We start from the raw sequence: 12,106 nt of genomic DNA on the forward strand, positions 1-12,106 counted from the left end.
TACATCTTAACATAGCTTGCTACTTCTTTCATTGTGCCCTGCACCCTAACATTGTGTTCTGAATTTCTATGTTTGTGTGTGTGTGTGTGTGTGTGTGTGTGTGTGTGTGTGTGTGTGTGTGTGTGTGTGTGTGTGTGTGTGTGTGTGTGTGTGTGTGTGTGTGTGTGTGTGTGTGTGTGTGTGTGTGTGTGTGTGTGTGTGTGTGTGTGTGTGTGTGTGTGTGTGTGTGCATGCCTTGCTAATGGCCTGCTCTGTCTGTGTGTGATTCAGTGCTGAGAATAAGAGGAGATCCAAAAACAAGCTGGCAGAGTCTGAACAGAGTGGAACCAGACTGTTATCTATAAAGAACATCACCTGGAACAGGTACTGCTACAGTATAACTAACTGCTTTTGGGATAACCACAATGTCCTGTGTGTTTGATGTGTGCTAGTTACTGTAATACTGCATTTGTGAGTTTAGAGGAATAATAATGTGTGTGCGACCTGTGTCTGTGTGTCTGTGTCTGTGTGTCTGTGTGTGTGTGGTGTGCGTGCGCTGTGTTTCAGCTGAGGAAGAAGCTGCTGGAGGTGAGCGTGTGGGACTACGACAAGTGCTCCTCCAACGACTTTCTGGGAGAGGTGAGAGAGAAAGACATGCATTTTGTCCATAGCACTTCTGTGAGGGTGACATACATTACTGTGATGCTGCTGTAAGTTTCCTATAAGAAGCAGCCATCCACTATGTGAGGTTGATGTTAAAGGGAATGTGTGTAGGTGTTCTTGATGTTAAAGGAGATGTATGTGGGTGTTCCTCTAGGTGTTGATGGACCTGTCCAACACAGCTAACATGGATAACGTCCCACGCTGGCTCCCTCTGAAGGAACAGAGTGAGGGAGAGCACCACCGGCGCTCCCTTTCAGCACAGGGGCGCCAGCACTCCCCCAAGCCCCCCTCGCAGCACACCTCCCCCAAAACCCCTGCCCACGGTAACCAGGACTCCCCCAAGCCCCCCTCGCAGCACGCCTCCCCCAAAACACCCGCCCATGGGAACCAGGACCCGCCCAAGTCGTCGGTCATCAAGAGCCGGAGCCACGGGATCTTCCCTGATCCAGCCAAGGGTAGGAGAGGTTCTGTCTTTCCCTTCCCCTCTGGCCTCTTAGTCATCACGAACAACCTACCCTACTCCTTTCTCTCTCTCTATCTGTACCTGTTCCGGTTCTCTCTCCTTTCTCCTTTTCTCCCTTGTTCTTTTTATCTCTCTCTCTCTCTCTCATTTTCTCTAGCTGTTTTTGTCTCTCTCTCTGTCTGCCAAGCTATCTCTGCCTGTCTCTCTCTTTCTCTCTGTCTCTCTTTCTATCCCCCCTCTGTCACTTCTCCCTCACTATTCAGCCTCACCCATTATAGCTTTGGATTCATGCTCTTTGCTTTGCCATGTTTTTATTTTCTGCTGTTGCCATGACTCCACTCAGCTCAGACTTTTCCTACCCTCAGCTTCCTCCATTCCCATCCTTACACAACGTGGCCATGGAAGGCTTTGAAAACAACCCCCACCTCCTCAGTCTTAACCCTCAACTTAATTGGAAAACCCCAAATTTAAGTGGAAAACTTGTGGCCCAAACAATTGGAAAATACCAACTTCCAAAGGGTCATTCAAACAGGGCGCTACAGAATGTGGCATGTAGCTTAGTAGCTCTCTAGCCCTGATGTAAAAACAGAAGAGCACAATAACAGATGGTAGCTTTAATGGTAATGATAGATGCTAATTGGTGAATTTGGTTGTTCTAGACACGCAGGTGCCCACTATTGAGAAATCTCACAGTAGCCCCGGCACATCGAAGCCTTCCCCGTCCGAGGGACACAGCCAACATACGCCACGCGCGGCTCCACGTGCAGCGCCTCGCAAAAGTGCAAGGCAACACCAGCAGGATGGCGCCGGCGGTGTCGCTGTAGCAACGGGTGAAGCTCCGGCTCCGCAGCAGCAGCACCGCCTCCAACCAAGTAAAAGACGCAAATAAAGCCTCCGCAGCATGGCCGCCTCGCGCTCATCTGTTCCCCCTTCTGTCCAGTTTGAGCTGTTTTCTTTGTTTTCTCTTTTTTCACCTTTTCCTTCTATTTTTTCCCCCTCCTTTTTTATTTGTCCTACTTCTGGTGCCTTCCGTACCCCCCTCACTGCTTCTCTTCTGTATGTTCCCACGGTGTGTAGATCCAGCATCACACTTACCGTATTCTAGCACTTCTTGTTTTAGAGTTTACACTAAAGTTTACTCCTCAGTTTACCCTGTTTCAATGTACCTCCAGAGCCACAAAGATTGCTGTTAAAAACATTTTATACTTCATTGGTTAAAAGGTTGATAAAAAGGAAATATACAATTACTACAACTAAACTAACATTTCTAAAAACAGAAACTAAACCCTCTGTTAAATTAGATCATAAATTGGAACTAAACGTTTAAATAACGACTCATAAGGTTGCAGGCATAATCATCCTCCCTTAAGCCAAGTTTGTTTCAAACATTCTTTTAAATGTTCTTGTATAATTTAATGTTGTAAGACAGTTAACAGAATGTCACAGAATGACAATGATGATCTTAAACAAGACTGACTCCCGACAAACAAGTAGGGCTTTTGAAAAATCCCTTTGGGACCAGTTGTCAATCAGTGTCCGAACACAGTAGCACTGCCAGTGCTCTCACATGATTGGTCAAGCCATTGACTACCATGGTACACACAGTAGAATCAGTAGATTAGTAGACACAGTATATTTGATTCAGTTTGGACTGGTCATGGTGTCATGGTCCAAGAGAGGGAAGGCTAGGAAATACACTTAGATATCACTTGAATCGTTTGAACTACCTGATCCAAGCATTTACAACGATGAACTCAGAAGAAAGTCTCCCAACCTAACGCTCTCCCTCCGTTTAAATTTCATTATACCTTTTTTCCCCTGTGTTTTGGACTTATTTTGGTTTCTGTTTTATACCAAAATGGCCGGCTTTCTGAAGCTACTCCACTTGGATATGGCTGTGCATGCAGTCCGCTGCCCCTCTCCCACCCACCCACACTTGTTTTTTTTTGGAGCACAATGCACATCAGTAGACGCCCCACCCCTATGTGATGTGGAGGGCCGGGGCGACTGTGCACAGCACACTGTGGCTGCATGTGACTGAGAGTAAAGCTGGTTTCAATGGTGATGATATTCCTGCTTTCTGAGTCTCCATCTTGCCCACCCCCTGCCCCCGGCCTTGACCTCTGCCCTCTACCCACATGGCGTGACCCTGTCCCGTGCCTGCGCCCCTTACGCCCTCCAGTCTCCTACCCCCCAGCCCAAAGAGGCCGCCTCTCCCTGAGGCACCACAGACACACCATAGTGGGCGTGCTCACCATTCAGAAAGCCCAATCCGATTCGCTTCCCGCCCCCGCCGGGCCCGGCAGCATCGGCCACTGGGAGCCAAGCAGACGGCAGACACCTGACCTTCAGGAAAGCCATGTCTGAAGAGAGGCCACAGAGAGAAGGAGGTGAGAGTCGCACGTTTCTGTCGTGTGACTGACTGCAAAGATTGTTGCAGCCGGAGAGAGACAGGCTGGGATACTAACGCACACCTGCAGAAAGAGAGAGATCTGACACAATACAACAGACAGAAAGAGATCTGACAAGGTACAACAGACAGAAAGGGATATTATGAGAGATTGTGACCAGAGAGAGAGAGAGAGAGAAAGAGCTAACACACAGCCACACAGCCAGCCACACAACCAGAGATTCATGCAGCGAGACACAATTTCTTAATGACCGCGGACACAGTTTGCTAATACCAGGAAATAGACTATCAATCCAGGGCTCCGGCATTGTTCCCTAACAATAAATCAGGCTTTGACAGCAATTACCATAAAACCATTAAGCAATAAGGCCCGAGGGGGTGTGGTATATGGCCAATATACCACAGCTGAGGGCTGTTCATAAGCACAACGCAATGAGGAGTGCTAGGACACAGCCCTTAGCTGCGGTATATTGGCCTTATATCATTAACCCCCGAGGTGCCTTATTGTTATTATAAACAGGTTACCAACATCATTAGAGCAGTAAAATACATGTTTTGTCATACCCATGGTATACGGTCTGATATAACACGGCTGTCAGCCAATCAGCATTCAGGGCAGTTTATAAAACTTTATAAAGTACCTGTACACGTTTTTACTCTGTTTTCCTCCCTTGGGTCATTAAATGGTATTAGCAAACGTTTCTTTTTTCTTATCGTGTCGAGAGGCCTGAGAGAAGAGCGTCGGCATAGATCCAGTTTCATGTCACGTGACTCACACATCCCACGCCACGCCATTCACAACCAACCAGTCATACTCTATATCTATCTCACCACTGCACTCATGTGACAGAGGTGGTTTTGTGTATAACCTTGCCAGACCTAAAGAAGTGATTTGAACTTGTTTTGGCATTTAGATCTCAGAGCTAATGCCTAGGCTTTAGCTCAGCTGGCTAACAGTCTTGTGGAACAAAGAAGACGCAGGTCAAACCCAGTCAGTAACACACTTACTTACTATAGAAGTTCCTGTGAATATAAACAGTGCATTTATTATACGTAACTTTTGCAAAGCAAACACATAAATAGGCATTTAAACCATTCAAGTTTTGAAACTACGATCAGTTACTAAGATGTAATTGTGATGATTGCATAACAAATGTAAAATTGCTTAAGTAACTTTACATCAATGTGTTTTAGAGTAAAATGATGAGTTATCCCCACAAAGCAGAGACACACACTTAGTCTGACATTTAGATTACTAATGCGTAATAGGGTCTGTGGGCCTTTTGTTTGGTCTGTTGTGAACATATTTATGTTGCTTAATGTTTGATCGTGTTTCTCTGGATCGTTATGTGTCTATGTCCTTGTGTTCTCTCTGTGTGTCCAATGATGAAGTGGTTTGAAAATGTTGTCCTGTTTATGTGTGAGGGATGATACTGTACGTATGCTACTACATCTGCCCATATGTGTATGCTTCCTGCCTGTCTTCTATAGTATTGTGGTGCTTTTCATAATAACAATGTGATATGTATTGGAGGAGAGGTGTTGGCTGACCTTATTCTGTAGATCACACACACACACACACAATGTTATGTCACATAAAGTGGAAGAGCTATACATCACACTCAAAGTGCTAAATAATATTTAATATAGTAACAGTAGGCATGGGTGGTGTAATACTATATCAACAATGGAACCAAAGGAGACAGTTACCCAGGCCTTTATTGAGACTTATAGTGCACCCACATAAGGCAGTACATTCTCAACCAGGCCTATATAGGGCTCCCTCTCTCTCTCATGACTTGTGTCGTCCAATCTCCGTACAGCACGGCCCGGCAGGTCCGGCGACGCCCCGGTAACAGCTGCCTCATTGGACAGCGGTCTGAGTGGCAGTGCTCACAGCCTATTGGAGGACGAGGGTGGGACTAATGCCGTGGACAGTGCCATCTTCCAGGTCCCTCGGTTGTGAGTTTGGTCATTGTATATACTGTATTTTACATCCTAATGTTTGGTGCACTCAGTGTGTATATTTCTGTATTTTGATATGATCTTGTTCCGGACAGTGGGAAGATTCCAAATGGCACTGACGTGATGATGTCACCAATGGGCCATATGGACTCTGAGGGTAAGTCACAGTGGTGTGTGTGTGTATACCACCTGGAGGTGGAAGCGTAATTCTATGGTGTGCATGCATGTGTGTGTTTAGGTGTGAGTATGTCCCTGTGAGCTTCAGTGTGTACAGTATGTGTCAACACATCCCTCAGATGTAACTATGGTTAGCTGGTCTGCTCTCTAGGGCAGGTTTAGTTGAATCCCAGTGTGAGTGTTGTGACTGGTGTGAAGTCATAAGTCATCAGGAAGTGACAGCACCAGTCACATTCATCTGACCCTGTGAGCATACTTCATACAGTACTGACACGTGTCATGGAAGGAACACTCTAGTGATCAGGGGAGGCTGCTCAAAGGAGGAAGGGGAGGACCATCATCGTTATTGAATTTCATTAAAATAGTGAAACATTAAAAAAGTTATGCTTTTTAGATAAAACTATAATAAATATATTCATGTCACCAAATCATTTATTAAAACACTGTTTTGCAATGAAGGTCTACAGTACACTCAACAGCACTCTGTAGGCAACCAATATGGTGTAGCCGGAGCACAGCTAATTTCTCATTTCTGTCCCCTTCTGGGTACATTGACTTCTATACAAAACCTAGGAGGCTATTGGTTCTCACCACGTTCCATAGACTTACACAGTAATTATGACATCTTCCAGAGGACGTCCTCCAACCTATTAGAGCTCTTGTAGTATGAACTGACATGTTGTCCACCCAATCAAAGGATCAGAGAATGAATGTAGTACTGAAAGCATAAGCTACAGCTAGCTAGCACTGCAGTGCACAAAATGTGGTAAGTAGTTGACTCAAAGAGAAAGAGAATAGTTGAACAGTTATATAGCGATATATTTAGTTGTATTTTTTTCACTTTCACTTAGCTAGCGAATGCAGCTAGCTAGTTTAGTCAAACAAACCAGCTCAAACAGGGAGGGATGTTATGTCAGCTAGCTGGATATTGCTATCCAACACTGGAACTTTTCCAAGTCAAGGTAAGCTTTTGATTTTATTAATTTATTGCCACAGGGGCCCGCCGGTGTAACTGATAAACTGCTTGCTGCTGACTGTACACTGTACTGCATGATTATAGCGGGTTTACTAATGCATTAGTTCTAGTAGCTATATTGACTATGATGTTAATATGGTGATGTAGGCTGTGTGTAGCAGTTAGCGGTTATGATATGAAGGTTTGGCTAGGATTTGTTTTTAGCCTGGTCACAAGCAGCTAATGTGTTGTGCACTGAAGTCCACAAGGGAAGGGAAAGGTGAGAGGAGGAGAGCACGTAGATGTGGTAAGGAATTACACAACGATCAAAGGGATCAAAGTGAACTGTGTTTGCATGTGATCACGGGTGTATTCATTCCGCCAATTCTGTTGAAAAATACATTCTTAAACGGAAGCAAACGGAATGAAACGGGGATAACAACCTGAATTTGTCTAATGAAAACTATCATATTCAACTGTTGGACTAATGATTACACCCTAGTTCAGCTAGAGGCAGGCAAGAGTGAATGTGTCAATGTCTATCACTTTGATTGCTCAAATTTCTCTCAACCTGTGCACCTACATTGTAAACTTGCATTCACAGACTGGGTACAGGCAAAATTGTAGTATTATGTAGTAGCTAAACCTATTGCTGTTACATTGAGCTGGGTGAATGGAATATGAATGACAGTCATCCAATATGCTGTAATAGAAATAAGGCCATGCTCGTAAAAAAAATAATTGTCCTCCCTAATTTTTAAACGGCACCGACCTCCACCGGTGTGTGTGTATATGTGAATTAACGTGTGTGTGTGTGTGTGTGTGTGTGTGTGTGTGTGTGTGTGTGTAGGTAAGACCCAGGTAATGGGAGAGATCAAGATAGCTCTGAGGAAGGAGCTGAAGACAGAGGGAGACCAGCTGGTGTTGGAGATTCTCCAGTGCAGAAACATCACCTACAAGTTCAAGTCTCCAGACCACCTGCCAGGTACTGCTATATGTACATGTACATTACACACAAACATGTACACACACACACGTTTACACACTCATGTCAATGCACATTCGCTCGCACACACACAAACTCAAATGGTACAGATACATGTGAATTCAGGTACATACACAGACACACACACACAGACTGTTTCAGAAAATAGAAGATAACTATTTTGTGACCAATGTAGTGTGTTCATATGTGTGTGTGTCTACAGACCTCTATGTGAAGCTGTATGTGGTGAACATTGCGACCCAGAAGAGGATCATCAAGAAGAAGACCCGGGTATGTCGTCACGACCGCGAGCCCTCCTTCAACGAGACCTTCAGATTCTGCATGAACCCCACCGGCCACTCTCTGCAGGTCTGTCTGTCTGCCTGCCTGAATGTCTATTTCCCTTGTGCATCTCTTTTCTTGTCTTAGATACTGTTATATGTCATTTAAAGTATAATATGTAGGATGCTCGTATGTGTGCTGTACTGCTGCCCTCTATATCACATGCTCTGTGTGTCACGCTGGATATGAACTCTTGTGACAGAAAGTTACATAAATCGAGTAGCCTGCCAGCTCGCACGCACGCAATGTTGGGTCCTGGTTACCAAGAATACTCTAGATAAAAGTGTCTGCTAGATGTCTGTTCTAAACATGACTCTTCTCTCTCAAATCAAACTGTATTTATCACATGCGCAGAATACAACAGTGAAATGCTTACTTACAAGCCCTTAACCAACAGTGCAGTTTTAAGAAAATACAACAAAATACCTACAATTAAAATGTCAGAGATAAGAATACTAAATAATTAAAGAGCAGCAGTAAATAACAGTAGCGAGGCTATATACAGGGGGTACCGGTACAGAGTCAATGGGCATCGGTGTCGAGGTAATTGAGGTAATATGTACATGTACAGTACTGTAGGTAGGGTTATTAAAGTGACTATGCACAGATAATAACAGAGAGTAGCAGCAGCATAGGGGGGGGGTCCGGTACTCTGTCCAGCTCTTCTTGGTGTCTAACTCTTCTCTGTCTAGCTCTTCTTGGTATCTAACTCTTCTCTGTCCAGCCCTTCCTGGTGTCTAACTCTTCTCTGTCCAGCTCTTCCTGGTGTCTAACTGTTCTCTGTCCAGCTCTTCCTGGTGTCTAACTCTTCTCTGTCTAGCTCTTCCTGGTGTCTAACTCCTCTCTCTCCTCTGCCCAGCTCTTCCTGGTGTCTAACTCTTCTCTGTCCAGCTCTTCCTGGTGTCTAACTGTTCTCTGCCCAGCTCTTCCTAGTGTCTAACTCTTCTCTCTCCTCTGCCCAGCTCTTCCTGGTGTCTAACTCTTCTCTGTCCAGCTCTTCCTAGTGTCTAACTCTTCTCTGTCCAGCTCTTCCTAGTGTCTTAACTCTTCTCTCTCCTCTGCCCAGCTCTTCCTGGTGTCTATCTCTTCTCTCTGCAGCTCTTCCTGGTGTCAAACTCTTCTCTTTCCTCTGTCCAGCTCTTCCTGGTGTCTAACTCTTCTCTGTCCAGCTCTTCCTAGTGTCTTAACTCTTCTCTCTCCTCTGCCCAGCTCTTCCTGGTGTCTATCTCTTCTCTCTCCAGCTCTTCCTGGTGTCAAACACTTCTCTTTCCCCTGTCCAGCTCTTCCTGGTGTCTAACTCTCCTCTGTGTCTAACTCTCTCTCCTCTGCCCAGCTCTTCCTGGTGTCTAACTCTTCTCTGTCCAGCTCTTCCTGGTGTCAACTCTTCTCCCTCTGCCCAGCTCTTCCTGGTGTCTAACTCTTCTCTGTCCAGCTCTTCCTGGTGTCTAACTGTTCTGCTCTCTTCCAGCTCTTCCTGTCTGTCTAACTCTTCTCTCTCCTCTGTCCAGCTCTTCCTGTGTCTAACTCTTCTCTCTCCTCTGTCCAGCTCTTCCTGGTGTCTAACTCTTCTCTCTCCTCTTCCTGGTGTCAAACAGCTCTTCCTGTCCAGCTCTTCCTGGTGTCTAACTCTCCTCTGTCCAGCTCTTCCCTGTTGTCTAACTCTTCTCTCTCTCTCTGTCCAGCTCTTCCTGGTGTCTAACTCTTCTCTCTCCTCTGTCCAGCTCTTCCTGTTGTCTAACTCTTCTCTCTCCTCTGTCCAGCTCTTCCTGTGTCTAACTCTTCTCTCTCCTCTGTCCAGCTCTTCCTGTTGTCTAACTCTTCTCTCTCCTCTGTCCAGCTCTTCCTGTGTCTAACTCTTCTCTCTCCTCTGTCCAGCTCTTCCTGTTGTCTAACTCTTCTCTCTCCTCTGTCCAGCTCTTCCCTGTGTCTAACTTTTCTCTCTCCTCTGTCCAGCTCTTCCCTGTGTCTAACTCTTCTCTCTCCTCTGTCCAGCTCTTCCCTGTGTCTAATTTCTCTCTCCTCTGTCCAGCTCTTCCCTGTGTCTAACTCTTCTCTCTCCTCTGTCCAGCTCTTCCTGTTGTCTAACTCTTCTCTCTCCTCTGTCCAGCTCTTCCTGTTGTCTAACTCTTCTCTCTCCTCTGTCCAGCTCTTCCTGGTGTCCAATGGGGGGAAGTTCATTAAGAAGACCCTGATCGGAGAGGCCTACATCTGGCTGGATAAGGTGGACGTGCGGAAGCGAGTGGTCAGCTGGCACAAACTGCTGGCTAGCTCTGCTCAGATCCACTCCTAAAGAACCTACTGTTAACCTTGTCTATTCTATAGGCTCTTAACTCACAGAGAGAAAGACGAGGATGGCTAGGGCGTTCGAGTTTACTGTCTCCATCACTGATCCACTCTTTATGGACCTACTGGACATACTCACAGGTCCACCATTGGGGTCGGGCGAGGACCGTTAGGGTGCAGGAGTTAGACATCTCTTACGCATCCTGTGGATCTTGAGTTTTGGTGTTAAGGGTCAGGGGTCAGCGTTTGAATTGCTTGAGCTGTGACTGGGGATTGGCTAGTGGGGAGGAAGTAGGTATGTGTTTACAGGAAATTAACTTGTGTTTACAGGAAGTAGTGTAGCCAGGGCAGGGAGGAGGACATTGAGGCAACAAAGCAAGAACAGAATCAACCAGGTATTACACACACTCACACACAGTGAAAAACACATTCAAACACACCACAAAGAAAGATGATCGTAAGAGACTGACACATAAATACAGGGGGTGGACATGTTTAGATTCTCTCATTGCTTTATTTGACTGGAGATGTTTTTATTTATGAATGAAATTTTAACTACCTGTGGATTCCCCTCATGGCTTTGTATATTGTTAGAATAATTTAATTAATTTATGAAGCATTTTGGGAATTAAATGTTGAAGATTTATTATATGGAGATTGCACCTCTTATTTTTGTATTATAATTATGATTATTAGAGTTTTATTGATTATTCTCCTCAATTGTTTAAGTACTGAATGATGAATGAAGAATTTTTTATCCAGGGACGCACAGTATATTTTGTGACATATTCTCACTTTAATTCTAATTCTCGATTTGAAATGACTCCCTCATCTGGCACAAGGTACAAAGACCTTGGCAAGCATGTTTTTACATTTTGGGACAACAATATTTCCCCTTCTCTTCTTTCTCTAGATGTAAATTTAGATGCTGATATATCAGATATATTATATAAACATTGTTCTAAGTATAATTGGTGTGGTTTAACAGACTGGGTAGTCTTGTGCACAGGGTCATGTTTATTAGGCACCAAATGGAAGAGAACAGACTGAAACAAGGAGGGACTACCTGGTGTTGTCCCGGAAGAAATACTCATTTTAGTTTTCAGTTGCAAAATGTTTTCTGCTGGGTGACCTAATGAACGTGACAGTGAAAAGTTGCATTGTTGCCTTTGAGGTTGACTTTGTATATAGTTGAGTACACTGTCGTTGTGAGAGATAAATAGATATATTCTTATCACAGACAATCCGTTGTGGATGATTGTGGCTTAACGTTTTATTTTTGGAATGTGAAATATTGGCCACAGGTTTTAGCTGTGATTCAAGCCTGGTTTTCCTCCAAGTAAGATACACAGTGAACTGCTATGCGTAAGACTAGCATAGTTCTGACTTCTCCTTACATTCACACATTTGAAATATCTCTTCACATGCACACTTTCATGTTTTACTTAGCACTTTGTCAAGTTATCGAATGTATAGATGAATATACAGTATGTCCCCACTCGTAGAGAAATATAATATATATAAGTATGTCAAATGAATATATTAAATAAATAAGGATTATGATAATGATAGTAATATAATATAGTCGACCATACTTGATTACCCTCTTGGCCTGTGTATAGTAAAGTGTGTCCCATGGTTCATATATCAGGGTCGCCTCCAAACAGTTGTCTATCTATACATTGGATGGGTGGGTGGGGTGGGGGAGTAGGTGGCTGTGGCATGCTTTAGACGGTTTCTGTTGGTGTGTCTATCTCCATCAAGCTATCCTATTGGGCTCTCTGTTTCTCTATGGGGAGAGGTTGGTAGCTGGGGCTATTGTTTGAACATGAGTTCAATCAATGTTGCTTTGATGAAGAAATGCTACAATGCTCCTGGGTGGCG

The 12,106-nt window shown here is 44.5% G+C and overlaps 1 protein-coding gene across 1 annotated transcript; it reads left to right on the top strand.

Moving 5' to 3' along the window:
• The first annotated feature begins 329 nt into the window (after positions 1-329).
• LOC123994856 (protein piccolo-like) lies at positions 330-11,791 on the top strand. The gene is made up of 9 exons (XM_046297909.1): positions 330-363; positions 547-618; positions 797-1,097; positions 1,765-1,977; positions 5,339-5,477; positions 5,576-5,637; positions 7,463-7,597; positions 7,821-7,966; positions 10,086-11,791. The coding sequence occupies exons 3-9, from the start codon at positions 803-805 to the stop codon at positions 10,227-10,229; spliced, it is 1,134 nt and encodes a 377-aa protein (XP_046153865.1). The 5' UTR covers positions 330-363; positions 547-618; positions 797-802; the 3' UTR covers positions 10,230-11,791.
• Positions 11,792-12,106: the final 315 nt, after the last annotated feature.

The sequence above is a fragment of the Oncorhynchus gorbuscha genome, linkage group LG14, assembly GCF_021184085.1.
Source record: "Oncorhynchus gorbuscha isolate QuinsamMale2020 ecotype Even-year linkage group LG14, OgorEven_v1.0, whole genome shotgun sequence".
NCBI classification, from domain to species: domain Eukaryota; kingdom Metazoa; phylum Chordata; class Actinopteri; order Salmoniformes; family Salmonidae; genus Oncorhynchus; species Oncorhynchus gorbuscha.

Coding starts and splice junctions, on each gene's coding strand:
- LOC123994856 (XM_046297909.1), top strand. CDS start 803: ATGGACCTGTCCAACACAGCTAACATGGATAACGTCCCACGCTGGCTC. Junction 5,478..5,575: donor ATCTTCCAGGTCCCTCGGTT/GTGAGTTTGGTC, acceptor TGTTCCGGACAG/TGGGAAGATTCCAAATGGCA. Junction 5,638..7,462: donor GGGCCATATGGACTCTGAGG/GTAAGTCACAGT, acceptor GTGTGTGTGTAG/GTAAGACCCAGGTAATGGGA.